Source organism: Musa acuminata, chromosome BXJ1-10, assembly GCF_036884655.1.
Source record: "Musa acuminata AAA Group cultivar baxijiao chromosome BXJ1-10, Cavendish_Baxijiao_AAA, whole genome shotgun sequence".
NCBI lineage: Eukaryota > Viridiplantae > Streptophyta > Magnoliopsida > Zingiberales > Musaceae > Musa > Musa acuminata.
Genome location: NC_088336.1, coordinates 32,878,434 through 32,895,642, shown reverse-complemented (window position 1 = coordinate 32,895,642; position 17,209 = coordinate 32,878,434). Strand labels below are relative to the sequence as shown.

The following is a 17,209-nucleotide window of genomic DNA, read 5'->3' as shown; positions in this document are numbered from 1 at the left end:
GATTTCTAGCATTTTATGAAGATGCTTAGCATGGTCCTTTGTATTTTCAGAGAATACTAGGATGTCGTCTATATAGACTGCTATAAATTGTTCCGTACCTTTGAAGCAGGCATCCATCTTTCTCTGAAATATTGCAGGGGCATTTTTGAGCCCAAATGGCATTGCCAGCCATTCATATAGTCCATCTGGTACCCAGAAAGCCGTCCATTCTATAGAGTCCGGGTGCATTGCCACCTGATGGAATCCAGATTTTAGGTCAAACTTGGAGTATATCTTGCTGTTGCTGACCTTTCTTAGTATGGTGTTTATCCCTGGCAAGCTATACTGGTCTTTTTCAGTGAGGTCATTTAGTCTTCTGTAGTTAAAGACCATTCTCTCCTTTCCCCTTCTTTCCTGGCCAGTGACTGGGTCTACTGTTGTGCCAGAGTTGACTATGATTGCTGTTGTCCTGTGCCTGCTCTTACTTGGTCTGATCACACTGGTGTCCAGAAGTGCTTTGACATGTCTAGAGAAGGATTCTTTGGCCTGAGGTGTGAGGTGCTTTAATGGCTTGTCCTCTATTGTAAGGTTTGGGTTTTTATCTCCAGTTCACACATCAACCCATTTTTCTTCCAGTGTTGAAGAGGATTTTCACCAATGTACCCTTGGGCCTTTAATTTTTCGATTAGGCTTCCAAACTGTGCTCTGAGTTTGTCTTCGTCCTTTTGAGGTTCAGCTGAGTATAGAACCAGCTCCTGAATTTGAATGTAGTCTTCTTCTTCTAGTTCTAGTTCTTCTATAGCAGCTGTAACTGGAACATATGGGAGGGTGTTAATAGTAGTCAGGTTCTTATAGAAGGTTACCATATTTCCTTCAATTCTGACTCCTCCTTGCATGGCGCGGATGAAATTGCACCCGATTATCATCTGTATGTCATCCCCTAATTTCATAGGGAACGCATAAGTGTATGGGATTCTGAAGGAGTTGTCACCTATCACCATCCTTCCTCCTTTTAATTTCTTATTTGCTGTTGTCTTTGATGTAATCCCGCTGAAATGTACCAGGTAGGGATTCTTTTCCAGTGCTTCCTTTGGTATCGCGCCTTCATCTATGCAGCATGTGGTAGCTCCTGTGTCCAGAATGACATTTACTTTGATTATAGGAATATTGGGTATTTCAAGTTGTACCTTTAGGTTGAACAGCATATTCTTTGCTTTTTCTGGTTTGGCGCCTTCTTTTGTCTCAACTGATAGTATCTGCTGTTTTTCCTCCTCATGTAGACATAGGTGCTTTCCTTTTCTTTTTGTTTTAGGAGATTGATCTCCTTTTGTAAGTCTGCCCTTTCCATGTGGAGTCTATCAAGTTCCATATTTTTATCCTGAAAATAAAAATTCAGGTTTTTCCGCAGGCCTTCCGCCTCATTGTCTTCGCTGCTTGCTGTTTGTATTATGACAGCTATTGTGTGGCTCCGGATTTCTTCCTCATCGCTGAACGTCTCGTCATCAGCAGTATTGTAGTTGATTCGACTTGATGTAGATGCAGCTTTGTAATTGTCAAAGCTGATAGATATCCTTCCATCTAATAAGTTTCGGCTTTGTGCTTCTGAAGGCTGCATTGGTATTGAGACTTGGGTTGGTCGGATGACTCAGTCTCTTCCTTGTATGTCTGCTGTAGAGTACCTCCTTCCTGGTAGTGCCCTTACACCGTGGCTGGTGAGGTAGTCCACCACCCCTGATACTTCGTACGCAAAGGCAACATTCGGGGTATTTGAAAGTCGCCCCACCATTCCTCTGGTGACAAGCAAATTAGCTTCACCATTTCGCCATGTGTCATATCCTCCGGTGAGGATTGATAGTTGGATATTACGGTAAAAGTCTCCTATTGTCATCACACCGATCAAGCAGCTTGATAGTTAAGCCGCACGATACATATTGTCAACTAATCAAGGTGACGATCGGAGACACCGGCGAGCAAAAGCCCAGCAAATGGCTTCATGGCCCAACCACACCATGGACGAAAGGAGTCAAAGTCATAGAACATCTGAAGAACTTATCACCCGACCCAAAAAAATTTTCTAATATTGACAGCTAAAATGGCAAAAAGAAGGCCATAGAAAAGCATACACAGCTGTAAGATCAAATACCCGCAAAACAACCAATCAGACTTTGCTTCCGAGCAAAGGGCGTAAAAGATCCAAGATCTATTACACGAGCAAATAGCAGATCTATCAACCTCTCGAAGCACCAGTAAAATAGCACGTCACTTCCCCAGCCACCTAAATGGTGCTCGAGACGTGATATGTCAGGTGAGTCCGCATGGCACCTCCAGCATGTACAACTCGCAAGAAGATAATGCCAACTGATTGATATAACACCCCACTTCCATGAAGAAGTCACTGCCCTGCGATGCTTAACCTTCCACTCCAAGAGATCTTTCAGATAGCTAGAAAAGTAACCACATCGATGCAGGCTTCTGTTTGTCTTCATCAATCCAAGAAAGCGATGGTCCAAAATTTCCACAGAAAGCTGCGTAGGGAAACGGTGCTGCAGGTGCTAGATTGTCTGACATAAAAGACACGGGTTACACCGCCTTCTATCCAATTTGCAAACATCTAAAAGAAGCTGACTCAGGCCAGATGATATCAGCTAAAAACCCACAGATGCATTTATGTTCTCAGATAACACGTCATTCAGCATATTCATGAAAGTGTGACTACAAACTTACCAGCAGTCTGATAATCTAAATTACAAGACATCAAAAAACTTATTAAACACCAAAAGTCCAAAGTGCCATGATAACTAAAAGTCTTCAGTAATGAACAAGCAAAGCATAAAACTATAGAATGTTCCACAAAGGGCTGCGACAGCCCTACAGAGGACTTACCAGGCACTATCATGTTGCAGGTGGCTTGGCTACAGTTGCACCACTTGATATAGCAGGTGTAGCAGCAGATCCATCATAGGCACCTTGTGCACCATTGTCATTAGAGTATGCAGGAGGCTGTGAATAGCCACTGCCAACATAAGACTCACTGTATGGTTGCTGCTGTTGTTGACCATAACCCCCATAGGACTGTTGTTGCCCATAACCAGATTGAGAAGGTGGTTGACCATATCCTGGTTGTGCAGTAGCAGTCTGCATATGCCCAGCTTGAGTGGACACACTTTGTTGACCTTGTCCATATTGAGTAGCTGGTGATTTCTGGACCGGAGAAGGCTGTCCATAACTAGGTGGTGGTGCCTGACCATATCCAGTCAGAGCAGGGGGCTGACTCCCATAACCTGGCTGTGATGTCGGGGGAATGCCATATGCTGATGGTGTAGATCCTTGGGTAGGATAGCTCGCAGTGGTATTACTTGGTGGTTGACCTGTGTACCCTTGGGTAGCAGAAGGCTGACTTGGTGGAGCTTGTTGCGTTGGAGGTGCTTGAGTAGACCCACTCTGAGCACCATAAGCAGAGGCAGACCCATCTTGAGATGGGTTGGCTACTGTTCCATAGCCAGGAGTTGAGCCATATCCCTGTTGATCATACCCGGTTTGGGGATTTGTTGCCGGCTGAGAATAACCAGGTTGAGGTGCCAAAGCATTATAACCACCGGAATATCCATCCTGCCCATAACCTTGTAGCCCAGCAGATGTCTGAGTGTAAGCAGCATCACTATATGAAACTTGATTGGTGTAATTAGGAAGCGGTTGTCCATAGTTGTAATTTGCGCTACCAGCAGGTGCAGAAGATCCTCCAACAGGCTGTTGTTGCTGCTGGGATTGTTGACTGTAGTAATCATACCCAGTTCCTGATGCAGCTTGCTGAGTAGGTTGATTGGATGTTTGGTCCCACCCAGAAGAGAAACCTGTGGAGGCAGGTGGAGGATAACCACCATAAGGTGGCTGGGGCATATTATACTGAGGTGGTGGCCCAGGATAAGCTCCAGGTGGCATGTAACCATAACCAGATTGCTGCATGGGAGGCGCACCAGGCGGGCCCCAACTTGTGGGCGGACGAGGTTGATGGTAGCCTTGCTGAGGATACCCTCCAGCCATAGCTGGATTCCTGGCACGATTCTGCAAGTAAATTTACCTTGTAAATTTATGCAACTTGTGAATGAATAGAGCCAAAAAGAGCATTTATGAATCACAAGAAAGGTTTTGCTAAAGCATGATACATGAAGGCAATTACAAACCAAGGTAATAGAAGCATTCATTAAAAAGGAAAGAACACCACCAACTTACCACAAAGGAAGAAACAATTTCAAGGTACATTGGATGCCCACCTATCCACTCCTCATACGAGAACCTAATGGACTATCAGAGAAGTTGACAAATCTAGACAAATAGTCTAAACAAAAGCAACTTATAGTACCACAGGTAACAAAAGATTTTAGATTTTAGGCCAAATAACTATATAAGAGACATAATAGTGTCAGTCAATTGATTTGTTCAAAGTCAGTTGAGAAGGGCTATGGAGATAAAGATCCAACACGATGGTCTAATACAAATCATGGCATGCACCTTACCAAATTCCCGTCAGGAAGAAACCGTTACTGCTGCACTAATTTCCAGATAGCATTCAACTATATCAGAAAACAGCAATAACGGTTGCCAGGATGACAAATATTATAAAGAAAAAGGCTTAACTACCAAGTGGCATCACCATTAAATAATAAGGTCAGTTAAGATAATGAGAAGTGCAAAAGAGAACTGCCTGCAGCTGAGAGATGTTAATAAGATATGAAGAATAAACAAAGATAATCTATAGTGGAAAGGTCAAATCAGCAAAACTCATAAGATGAAAGCAAAATATAGCCCCAGAATGTGTGGCACCCCAAATTTTGCTACTAAAAGTTCGAAAACCAAGTCATGAAAGCTTTATCAAATTTATTCCAATGTGCAACATCACTTGTAAATAACCAAATGTTGCTAATGTGCTGGAAAATGTCCTATTTATTTCCATTGATAACTTAGAATGATTAGCAAATCACATTCATTATAGAAAAAGACTTTTAAGTCCAGTTACCGTGCCTTTAAGCTTTGAGCTTGGCATCTTGGCAGTATAATCTATAGAACTGGATAGGCCAGAACTGTCAAACTGAATACCTCTTCCTTCTCCATGCTCTCCTCAAAGATCTAACCATGCATATGTGAAATCACTTCACCAAGCATGCCACTATCTTTATTGTATCTAATTTTTCTACTCTTGAGAACATTTTTGATAGGAAAACAGGTTAGCAAAATGTTAAGGTAGAATACTTCAAACATGAAAAGGATGCTGATTTGGCTTGCAAAAATATTTGCATATCAGAAGATAATAGGGAATACTCTAATGCAGTTCGGAATAATAATGCTCTATTGGGGAATTACCTCGTAGTGCACTCTAACGTGGTGCAAGGCTCGCACCAAAAAGTGCATATTGAAATAATTAATTACAGAAAAAAATGAGTCCCACATTTTCAAATGATCACCAGATCGAGCTGGATATCAATGGCCAACACTACTATAAACCAAGATTTCCAGATTTGAGATATAAAGCTTAGCTGTTAGCAACATGAAAGACAGTACAGAAAACCGTAATCAAGTATATCAAGAAACCTCAAGATTATCATACAAATATCAAAACATCTCCAGTAGCTATCCAGATAACAATTAAGCTTGCAAGATCCACCTAAACATCAGCTATCATAAGGAATCAAGGCTCAATACCATACCAGTGCAAGTCGACCTACATCTAGCACGATGTTGGAGCACCAACACAAGCTAATCCTACAATTACAATATTTCTCAACAGCAATGCTTAAAACAGTTGTCAGAACTCAACCTTTCATCCAACAACCAATTAGGTCTCCGATTAGGAATGCCTAGTACGTTTAACCTGAACGTGTCACACTAATCACATGTCTCCTGGTAACCATATCACAGAGAGGAAGAACTCTCAACATTACGATATAACTAAACAGGTTCAGCAATTAACAGATATGATAGGAAGAAAAGGAAGAACCACTCATCCTTTATGACTTCTGTAGATCCAAAATCTCAGGCATATATATTTATTTTCTACATCAGTCAATCAAGAGTATGTATCAATTAAATTAGGATGACTAACAGTTTCGTCAGACTTATGTTGCCTAGTAAAATTAGTAAAGAACATACAAGTGCAAAACTGGACTATATGTAATGAATACTGGTTATCACCTCAAGATAGAGCATAGCCCTGTGCTCTCCAAGCTATTGCACACTCTCAAGGATTCATACTGATCATTTTGACCAGTTAGAGATAAAAGGCACAATCACCGTATGATGTTGTCATGCATTTTATAGTATCATAAATAAGAAACTGTGTAAAATGAGAGTTACATGACATAACTGTAAAAGCTTGCAAATCCAAGAAACATTAGGCACACATGATCGATGTAGAATACCTGGTTTGGATGAATGGAGAATTTTATAATGGTAATATTTACATAACAACCAACAGATTAAAAATCCTTAAAATTTATATAATGGACATCACAATAACAAATTATAAGTGAAGTCAAAGTCTGAAGAACAAAATAAATAATATATTAGCCAGACTTGTTTAAATTGGAACTAGAATTAGTAAGCCAAAAAAGAGATAGACGGGATACAAACAACATAAAAGCTCTTTGCAAAAATTAGATAATTGAGTATGCTTTGACACACACTTCAGTACTGAAAGTATTTACTAAGTTCAGGTGTTTGCTATCTGCATTGAAATTTATTATTGTCCTCTAACCATGCAAATATAAAAGATGTTTAGACTAATGCATAGTCACATGATATCCAATATTAAAGAGAATCTAGTAACAAAAGGCCAGATTGTCTTCACTTGCATTCTGCACAATATAATATGCTGCTGCAGAACAGCCAACTGCAACAACTGTGTATCAACCAAAAACTTCTGGAGGTAAAAACATTGCTGCACTCTGGAACGAATTTGCCTGAATGTTTTCTTGGAATATAACTACTAACTAAATTGCCACCAGCCTCAATTAAGAAAAATGTCTAAAAAGACTAAATACTTTCCACTTCAACCACCATTTGTTGTTCTTCTTTAGGGAAAAATGTTGAAAGCACAACCATAGAGGACTTCATGCAAAAAATGGATACTCTAAAAATCCAAGACACAAATATTAACCTTAGAATTGCAACACATAAAGGAGCGAAACAAGGCATTAATAGAGAAGAACAAATATCAATGTACTGTGTAAAAACTGACGCAAAGCACACATAACACTACTTTTGGAAGAAAAGCATCATTCTTTGTATTGCAATGAAAATAATGGAAGAACTATATAATTAACATGATAAAGATATTTCTACTGGAACTATATAATAAATAAGAGAAAATTATTTATACTGCCAACAGTTTCTAGTAAAAAGTCATGATTAACTTGGAACCTGCCTCAAAATTTAGTGAAGACATGTGATTATGCAATACCAAACCAAACTACTGCAACCCAAAATGTTTGTGTTCAAAGCCAAAATTACTTAGACAGTAATGTCACAAAATAACCAGTCAAAAGACCAATTCAAATGTACAAAGAGTAACCTGATAGGTAGCAGAGTATAGGACAGCATTTCTAAAACCTATATTTAGCTAAAAAAGTTCTTTATTAGAGAAGATATAACTTGTGATTAATCCATACCTCACTAATAACTTCATTAACCAACTGCTTTGCTGCTTCAATCTGCTCCTTTGTGCCATCTATATACACTGTTCTTTCAGTTGATGTATCACCAGGAGGCGGATGCAGTGGTATCACCTACATCCAAATGCATCAGATTTAGTACAATCATTGTGTAGATGCAAAGGAATCGTCTACAATAAAATTCATCAAATATATTAAATTAATTGCAAGAAGGAAATAAGGGACAAAGACACCAGCTCACCCTTGTATAGCTCAAAAAGAACACAAAACATGTCATATGCATAATAACATCAAATATCATTACTCATTTATTAGAAAAAGTGATAAGGAAACCAAAATCATTCCTTCATAAGGATGCTTTTCAGGTCTGAAATAATCAAGGATAAGGGGCAAATGAAAATATGCATATAGCTCAAACTTCTGTGCCTCAAATAATACAAACACATTAAAGATCAGACCGCTAATCATCGGAATTGCTACACAATCACATATACATCTTGACAAGCATGCCATAATTTAAGGTGTTGAGCTAACCAAAGCTCAGGAGCAAATGTAACGAATTTTCGTACAAAAAACAAGACTGCACTATCATAATTTCAACAATTGATGGTTGAGCATCAGAAACAAGTGACAAAAAGACACTAAATAAATCCAGAAGACATTCCTACAAGTTTCCAAACAAAACAATGGGCAAATTAAGCACTTTAAAAAGCCAATTAATGACTAATATCTAAGTTATTCCTATAGAACCCTATGTCCAATTTGCTAATTATCACTGGCCTTCAAAACTAAGGTTCATTAAACTAGTAAAAATATTTGACAAAAAATAAAGGAAAAAGAAAGTTCTCGAGTACTGCATATTCACAAGAGTAAGCTGTGGTTGGAACCTGGATGATACTAAAACCAAAAAACAAAACATTAATCAAGACAACAACAGAATTGCAAACCTGAACACGTGCACCAGATCTAGCTTGCATATTTTTAATAGTCTCACCACCTTTACCAATCACCAGACCAACCTGACATGGAAGATTAAACCTTCAGAACCAAATTGAAGATACAGCTTGAATGCAATGTCGTCTCCACTTCCAAGTTACCTTGTTGTTCGGAACTTTCATCTGAAATTGCTCTGCACCAGGTTGAACACTGCCAAACTTGCGCGCAGCAATTATGCCAGAAGCTCCAGCATCAGCCTAGCAATATAAGTTTTATAGATAATACCAATGACAACAAGAAAACACATCAGCTAATGACCATACTAATTGTTCTACCTATAATGAACATCATATAGTACCTCAGAAAGCACATCATTAATTAACTGCTCAGCCTTGCTAATCTGTTCGGAAGTACCAATAAGTTCCACTGATCTTGTCTGTGCATTAGGATCTGCATCCATATCTCTAGTAACTTGTATCTTTGCTCCTGATTGAAGTTGAAGATATTTAATTGTCTCTCCACTTTTTCCAATGATTACACCAACCTAAGAAAACAAACAAAAAAATCTGAACCATATCCAAGATCTCCATAGAAGTCATATAGCCCAAGCACTGTTAATAAAATCTGTCAGGAATATAGATAACAGGAAAACGTCACAACAACAAAAGCGCATACCCTTCCATTTGGAATTTCAATCTTTTTGCTTGAGCCCTGATAACCATATGCGGGAACTGACTGGGACATCATGCCAATTTGGGAAGGTATTGGTTGGCTCAAAGGCTTCTGTGCAAGATCTGATAAACATAGAAAAATCAAGAACCAAAGCTTGAAGAGTAGGAAAAAAACACTATGAGAAGAAAAGGAAATTTGTGATGAAATATGACACCTCAAAACATAGAGCAGTACACAATGATAATTATCACTGCTCGAACGGGAGTGAGATGTTTAACAGTTTGTAAATACGGTTGCAGTAATTAAACTAATGGTATCAAGGATCCAATAACAGACTTTAGAACCACCATTCAATGCGTGTATAAAAATTGATTCCTGCAATCATTTTCATGATAACGATGGTCCTCCCCAATCAATATTATTCCTAGGACCTAAATATCTAGCTAGATCAACTTAATATTTAGGAAGCACAAGTATTAACCACGAAAGTAGAAGCAAACTGCTAAAGAGCTCGAGATTACTGGATCAAACCTTGCAGTTTTAACAAACAGTTAATACGCTTCAGCGTAGATCTAAACGATTCGTCAAGTTCATCGACCAAAAACACAGGAGCTGACACTTCTGAAGGTTCCCAACCACATTTGACTCGCAAAAATGAAAAGATAAACACACTGTTCAATTTTGGAAAGAGGCAAAAAGAACTATTGGATAAAAGTGGATTCTCCCCGAACCCCCAGGCTCCCCGCCAATTCTCTTCTCTTCTTTTCATCCAAACAGACCCTTGGCTTAATGTCTCACCAACAAACCAAAAGACCCAACATAATCGCTGATCAAAAGCCTCCCAGATCCTAAGAACCAAGAACTTCAAAAATACTAATAACAAGAAAATCGAGCATAAAGCGTAAGTACCAATCCTATTCATCGAAACCCCAACGTCAAAGCTGTTACAAAAAGAAGAAAGTAACACGCCCTGAGACCGAACGGATCCAGGAAAGGCGACACTTACCACTTGCAGCAAATCCAAACCCCTTGTCCCGCGAGTCATCCGCTCCCACTCCGTTCTCAACCCTAGGGCGCTTGGCCTCGGCATCGCTGAAGAGCCTGGCGGCGATCTCCTGGGCCCGCTGCTTCGCGAGCTGGATCCCGTCCATTGGCGGCGGGACGCTGTTGTAGGACGGTTGGCCGGGAGCGGCACCACCGGATCCGCCGTCGGGAGACGAAGATGCGATCGGGGCAGAGAACCCCGTTGCCCGCCTCGCGGGGGGCGAGGGGGCCGCGCCGGCGGACGGATCGTCGAACTTTCGCTTGTTGTCGGGTCGAGAAGAGTAGTGGAGGTCGTCCGCCATGGGAGCGGCCTCTGTCGGCAAAGCAGGGAGCTCGAGAGGGAGGTGACGCGAGAGGTGACGCGGAAACCCTAAGCGGAGGCCCAAAGAGGGGCTATTTATCGTGCGGCGTGCAACGGTGGGGCGATAAAACTAATTCTGTGTGCGGCGGATGTACACGCGGGTTCAGTGTGCGGCATGGGTTTCATCTGCGCTTTCCACCGTCGATCTCAATTGGACGGTCAAGATGGTTCCTAAGCAGGAATACAATTTTTCAGCCTTCCCTTGTCATCATCTAAAATATCGCGGATCTCAAATGGACGGTTCTGATGTTTCCAAGGTACATCTTTGTACGGTGGATCGACGTTCCTTGAACAGTTCTACGGGCCAAGAAAAAGGCTTCGGGTTGGAGATCCAATAACAGGTTCAAATTATTAAGGAATTCGATTGGACTATATAAGCATTCCAAAATTTGAATCCAATAGGGGTACTTATTTTTATTTTATTTTATAATTCAATTTAAAGTTAATACTCTTCATATATATATATATATATATATATATGTGTGGACAGGGATTTAACTATGTGCTATCCTTGTCATGTTGTTCAATGAAAATGATTTTAAATAATCAAATATACATTTTCCTGCTCATCTGGCTGCCACTTTACTCACTTAGCAACTAGTAATATTTAATGGCAAAGTTAACCATGGTGACTTCCATTATTAGCTGCTTCCAAGTGGGAAGAAAAGTATTTTTTTTAGAAGAATAACTCTCATATCATTAAGAAAATTAAGTGAGTTAAAATCTCAATCTCTTCTTTTTTCTTGCAAGAAAGATGAGGATGGAGAGGCACCTCCTACAACTTAATGAATTTTGTGCTGCTCAAACCATGCACCGTATACAAGTCAACAAGAAATCCAAGTGAATATAAAGTTGGAAATTAGAACAAGAGAGACTCCTGTTCATGTGCATGTTATCAGAGGTCATGGAAATTATTTAAGATTGCCCTCTGCTATCTGGTTTTACAGCTCTAATCAGCTCTAGATGCCAATCGGTAGCAACGTGGACAATAATACCCGATAATGACTATATTAGGAGTCGATTATCTCGTTTATATAATTTGAGGGCGGTATATAAATTGAGAAATAAAATTTTACACATGTCATAAGTTTTTAGAAAGAAAAGATAATAAATATTTTTGAATAAATATGACAGAGCTTACACGATGTGAACACAAAGTAAAGCTTATCGTATCCACATATTGTATTATAGAAAATTTTATAATCAATAATAGTATGGTGATAGTTAACGATATTTATTCGAGTAATAGTATAATAATCGATATTATGATAGGATTAGTGATGAAAGTATAAGTTTTGATATTTTCTATATTATCTACTGATGCATGTTATAATTGTCCTTACCTTATGAGTCATCTTGGGCATGTGTGATTTACGATGATTAGACTATGATCATTATCATATTGATACACAAATGATTCATGTTGTATCGATGTATCATATCATTGAATTAATTTTTTGATAAATATATTAAATTAATATATACATAGGATTAAGGATCTTCGATCTATTGCCCGTTGAGTCCTATCATTTTTTTAGTAGGAAAATCAAATATATTCATCGATTGATTACTTAATTCATTTAAATATTAAAATTTAAATTATTTAAAAATAATATAAATTATTTTTTTAATAATTTAATATTAATAGAAGAATGATCGTAAAGTTACTTTTCAAAATTCAAAAAAGATATATATCACTATTTTTTTATTAATTTAAATTATTTTTTTTATTAAAATTATATTAATTTTATTTTTAACTTAAAAAATCTTAATCTAATATTTTTTATTTTAAAATAAAATTTAAATTTATTTTCGATAACCTTTTCATTTTACTAATCTATCTATATTGTACATCCATATGTTCCGATAACATGTATCTTGACGAGGGTAAATATTAATATTATACAGCCACTGTTCCAGTGTTCGCAAAGGTCATTGACTTGCTTTGTTGCAGAAGTCTAAAGTGCTATCCCGAGTTGATGTATATTGTGGATTCTAAAAGTTGCAATAGTGTCTGCCATAAATGATTAGATGTGGTGATGGCTCTGAGGTAAGAGGAAGAACGGACAAGTATGCTGTTGGCACATGAAACATAATATCCCCGAAAACTTATTTTAATATTGATTTACAGAATTCCCGAAGAAAATACTGTTCCATGTGCTGTTGAAGACATAAACTAAGAACAACTGAACTTTCCTTTGAGGTATAACTGAAGCCCATAAAGCCCATAAAACAAGAAATAGAATTAATCAAGCTTTTTTTTTATCATGAATAATATTAAAATGCATTCAATAAATATGATATTTGGTAGATGATTAAACATGAAAAGAAATAGAGAATTGCTCCAACAACAGGGGAGGCGAGGCCCATGCCATGCACCGCAGGAAACAGCCTCCATAAAATCTCCGCATTAACTACACCCCACGTGTCCTTCCAAGCTCGCCTCCATGCCGCGGCGCTCCCTCCCACGCGGCAACGAACGCGCCATCACGTGGGCTGCCGGCTCCCCTGTCCTTGGCCAGACACGCTTCGTGTCCTTTTTAACTCCACGCGGTAAGCAACCATTGGTCACACAGCGGGCCGTCGCTGGTCCGAAGCATCAAGCTATCCGACCTTCGCGAACCCACCAGACGGTGGAGATCTCCGCTCTTCACGGGATCGGATCGGGTCTTTCGTTGGCCGTTCATCGGACGGTGGGTATCCTGTGAAGGTCAGTATCGTCATTTGATCTAAACTGTCGGTCGAAATGCATCTCGTAAACCGCAGTTAAGTTTGACCATGGTTAAGAGGAGAGGAGGAGAGCCTCGGTGGTGTATTTAATAAGCCAAGCCATGAGAGAGAGAGAGAGAGAGAGAAGAGAGAGAGAGGTTCAAAAGGGAGAACGGGAAAGGAAACGATATACAAGGAGAGGGGAGGGAGGAGGGATGGGAGAATCGAGCGGGTCGATCCCGGTGGATGTTGAGAGGATCTCCTTTGGAGGGAAGGTACGGGATTCGTCGATTCATTTGATAATTTCTTGTAGTCTTTTTGGTTGATTAATGGGGAAATGTTGAATTTGGTGTTAATCTCGGCAAGCAAATGCGTTCTTTTCATTGTGTTTTATCATCGTGGGAAGCATTTTGGTTCTCTTTCTGTCGCACTGGGTGTTATTTGGGGTAATCTGAGCTTCGTGTATCGGTTGCCTGCCTGGAGACTGAGTTCAGTCTGAAATGCTTGCTTGATGAAAGTGGTTTCCTAAATCCTTACAGCTGCAAGCAATTTAGTGTTTTGGTTTTCGGTTTTTCTATCCTTTGTGTGCTTAGTTGTTCGTTGGTTGTTTACTTAGTTTGCTATATTCCTCTTTCTATATTCTCAACGCAGCTGAGTTCTGCATTACTTTTGCTTTATGAGAAATTTGGTATTTTTATTTATTGAATGTGTTTGCTTTTCGTGTGTGTGTGTGAGTGAGAGAGAGAGAGAGAGAGAGAGAGAGAGAGAGAGAGAGAGAGAGAATCTCTAATTTATTAAATCTTCTTTCTATAGTTTATCATTTGTTGCTCAAAGACACTTATGTTGGTTTCTTCAGGAACATCATCTGTTAACAAGCCATGGCCCTATTTCAGTTGCTGTATATGGGGATCTGGAAAAGCCTGCACTTATTACTTATCCGGATGTTGCTTTAAATCGTAAGTTGGATGACAATACTATTTTTTAGCTGTTCTTCTTTCCTTATAAGTTTCAATTGTGTTCAGTTATTTAGTCAACTGAAGCTGAGAGATGCTTGTGTCCTTTACTTATTTTGAACATAACAACAATAATAACAGTGACAACAACAAAGCCAAGTCCCAACTATTTGGGATTCGCCACATGGATCTTTTGTCGCTGATCGGTTAAGATCTGACATAGTTTTGTCGCCAATCGTTACATGGATCTTTTGTCGCTAATCAGTTAAGATCCATATTCATGAGATCTGATATAGTATTGTACTAGTTGTTAGTGACCTAATGTAATCTTTCACTTTTTTCATCTGGGCTTGAGGCCGATAATGGCGGTGTTACTTATTTTGAACACTATATCACCCTTTTCTTAAGACCTCATGCCCATTTACCTTCTCTTGATTTTCTTCTACTAAAAATTTTCAATTTATTTGGTATATCGATTCCTTAATCCTGCATGCTTGGGTGTTGTGGAGCTTAACTTTGTTGTGCCTTAGATGCAACATATGCTCTCCTGCAATTGTATTTAAACTGAGAAAAGTAACGAAAGTTACTCTTCTAGAATTTGAAACTGGACCTAACTTCCTACTCCTTTGTCTCTTCAGATTTGTCGTGCTTTCAAGGATTATTTTTTTGCCCAGAAGCTGCTTCTTTGCTTCTTCATAATTTCTGCATATACCATATTAGTCCTCCAGGACATGAGGTCAGTAACTGCAGCTTATGTCAAAATATTAAGCTTGTCTATGATCCATATTCTGAATATTACTCTAAATTCAGCTACTTTAAGAGTCCTGCAGTTGGGTGCTGCTCCATTTTCCTCAGATGAGCCAGTGCTTTCTGTAGATCAGTTAGCTGATCAGGTGGCCGACGTTCTTGATTTCTTTGGGTAATTATCACACCGTGGTCATTTTCATAACCGTAATGATTATGACTGTTTTTTAGGTATCCAATTGGTCATTGTTTTAGCAGTAATTGATTTAGTCTGATTTGACCTTTCCAGGTTAGTGTCTGCCATGTGCTTTGGGGTCACAGCTGGTGCTTATATTCTTACCCTTTTTGCTGTAAGTCTTTTATCATTACTGCCCTTCACATATGTGATTGTTCAAACTTTAACTGAGTTAGAACTGCTCTATGGTCTGCTTTCAGAGTAAGTATAGGGAGCGTGTCCTAGGTCTCATACTTGTCTCACCTCTTTGTAAGGCTCCCTCGTGGTCCGAGTGGTTGTATACTAAGGTATCTTCTAACAATCTCACCTTGTGATGTTTCTGTTTCAATTAAGAGTTGGTGCTAATACCAGACCTGAAATCTCAGGTAGTGTCAAATTTACTATATTTTTATGGAATGTGTGGATTAGTCAAGGAATACTTACTCCAGCGGTACTTCAGTAAGGTATGCTAGGATCGGTTCACTCCCCTGCTATTTTGTTTTCTGCAGCATTTAGTTCTTTATCCATTTTATTGCTTTATCAGGAAGTTCGAGGAAGTTCACAGGTTCCTGAGTCGGACATAGTGCAAGCCTGTAAAAGTGTTAGTAATCCGTCCGCTGTCTTGATTTCGAAGAACTTTTAATATGTATTTCCATTCTTCCTCATGATACATTTATTTTACCATCTGCAGTTGTTGGATGAGAAGCAGAGTGCAAATGTTTGGCGTTTTCTTCAGTCGTTGAACGGGTATGCCCTTACTTTCTTTGCTCGAAAAACTGTTGTCCATGATGAATAAAGTAGTAAATATTTAATAGCCCATGGTTAAATCAGGAGACATGATTTAACGGGAGCACTGAAGAAACTCCGGTGTCGGACTCTAATTTTTGTGGGTGAGGACTCTCCGTTTCACTCAGAGGCCCTCCACATGACCACAAAACTGGATAGGAGATACAGCGCATTGGTTGAGGTACTCATTTGAATCGTCCCCGATTCCTCCTACGATCATCGACTCTTTATAAATTTGTTCTTCTTGTCTCATTCTTGTTTTCGCATCCTTAAAAATGCTTCAGGTTCAGGCATGTGGGTCAGTGGTGACAGAAGAGCAACCCCAAGCCATGCTGATACCAATGGAGTACTTCCTCATGGGGTACGGTTTGTACCGACCAAGCCAGCTGAGCTACAGCCCACCAAGTCCTCTTAATCCATTGTGCATCTCTCCAGAATTGCTCTCGCCAGAGAGCATGGGACTGAAGCTAAAGCCCATCAAGACTCGAATATCCCTTGAAGTCTGAGAAGTTCATTCAATTTTATCGCCGATGAATGTTGCAATGCCAAAATCAATTTTGCGTGTAAAACTTCGAGATATACTCCTTACATGTAAATTTTTTCTTTCTTTGGAGATTTTAGTGCAACAGCAGGTTAATGATCTGTAGATATTATCACGAAGTGGGATAAACTAAGTGCTGGATTGTGCTACATTCTTTTGTACTCAAATAACTTATATAAATTCAATTTTTTGTGGTGATGAAATAACGATGAGGGCGATGCGCTCTCCTCAATCATTAGCCTTCTGCTGTTCTTCGAACTTGAATTAAGATTTGCAAGTTGGTTAAAGATTTCAGTCATTATAAGACAGGCTGATGCTTTAAGCTTCGCACTAACCCGAGATAGCATCGTTGTTTGCTTCTGGGAAATATAGTGTTTCTAGGTTTACATTGCATTCTAATCCACATGTGGTCACTCCAACGTGGATAGATGAGGATCGAATGAGATACAGTGAACAGAAAAGAGAGAAACGGAAGAGCAAACAAAATGGGCTCTTATATTTCATCGCTCCATCTTCTTTCAGTGGTCTAAGCATTATCGAGTGAGTTAGGTTTAGATGTCTTATATTCACAATTTCATAGGATGATTGTGACGACGACGAAAAGGC

General features: G+C 39.2%; 2 protein-coding genes across 3 annotated transcripts; one reads left to right on the top strand and one right to left on the bottom strand.

Annotated features, from left to right (window-relative positions):
* Positions 1-2,028: 2,028 nt before the first annotated feature.
* LOC103969428 (uncharacterized) lies at positions 2,029-10,681 on the bottom strand. Of its 2 annotated transcripts, none has more exons than XM_018819579.2 (8): positions 10,258-10,681; positions 9,255-9,373; positions 8,938-9,123; positions 8,741-8,836; positions 8,591-8,662; positions 7,641-7,757; positions 2,863-4,041; positions 2,029-2,590 (listed from the first exon to the last, which is right to left on the bottom strand). In XM_018819579.2, exons 1-7 carry the CDS (start codon positions 10,595-10,597, stop codon positions 2,872-2,874), a joined length of 2,100 nt encoding a protein of 699 aa, XP_018675124.2. In that variant the 5' UTR covers positions 10,598-10,681; the 3' UTR covers positions 2,029-2,590; positions 2,863-2,871. The 2 variants fall into 2 exon arrangements, with proteins under 2 accessions (XP_018675124.2, XP_009381221.2); XM_009382946.3 differs by having other exon boundaries at positions 2,029-2,540.
* A 2,828-nt stretch (positions 10,682-13,509) lies between these two features.
* LOC103969427 (protein NDL1) lies at positions 13,510-16,809 on the top strand. The gene is made up of 11 exons (XM_009382944.3): positions 13,510-13,640; positions 14,222-14,321; positions 14,957-15,054; positions 15,149-15,237; positions 15,352-15,412; positions 15,498-15,584; positions 15,663-15,740; positions 15,821-15,877; positions 15,968-16,023; positions 16,108-16,243; positions 16,347-16,809. Exons 1-11 carry the CDS (start codon positions 13,581-13,583, stop codon positions 16,566-16,568), a joined length of 1,044 nt encoding a protein of 347 aa, XP_009381219.1. The 5' UTR covers positions 13,510-13,580; the 3' UTR covers positions 16,569-16,809.
* Positions 16,810-17,209: the final 400 nt, after the last annotated feature.

Excerpts from the sequence above, each read along its gene's own strand:
- LOC103969428 (XM_018819579.2), bottom strand. The coding sequence starts at position 10,597 with ATGGCGGACGACCTCCACTACTCTTCTCGACCCGACAACAAGCGAAAG. Across the intron at positions 9,374-10,257 it reads GTTTGGATTTGCTGCAAGTG|ATCTTGCACAGAAGCCTTTG; the intron begins GTAAGTGTCGCC and ends TATGTTTATCAG. Across the intron at positions 8,837-8,937 it reads TTAATGATGTGCTTTCTGAG|GCTGATGCTGGAGCTTCTGG; the intron begins GTACTATATGAT and ends TTATATTGCTAG.
- LOC103969427 (XM_009382944.3), top strand. The coding sequence starts at position 13,581 with ATGGGAGAATCGAGCGGGTCGATCCCGGTGGATGTTGAGAGGATCTCC. Across the intron at positions 14,322-14,956 it reads TCCGGATGTTGCTTTAAATC|ATTTGTCGTGCTTTCAAGGA; the intron begins GTAAGTTGGATG and ends TTGTCTCTTCAG. Across the intron at positions 15,238-15,351 it reads GACGTTCTTGATTTCTTTGG|GTTAGTGTCTGCCATGTGCT; the intron begins GTAATTATCACA and ends TGACCTTTCCAG.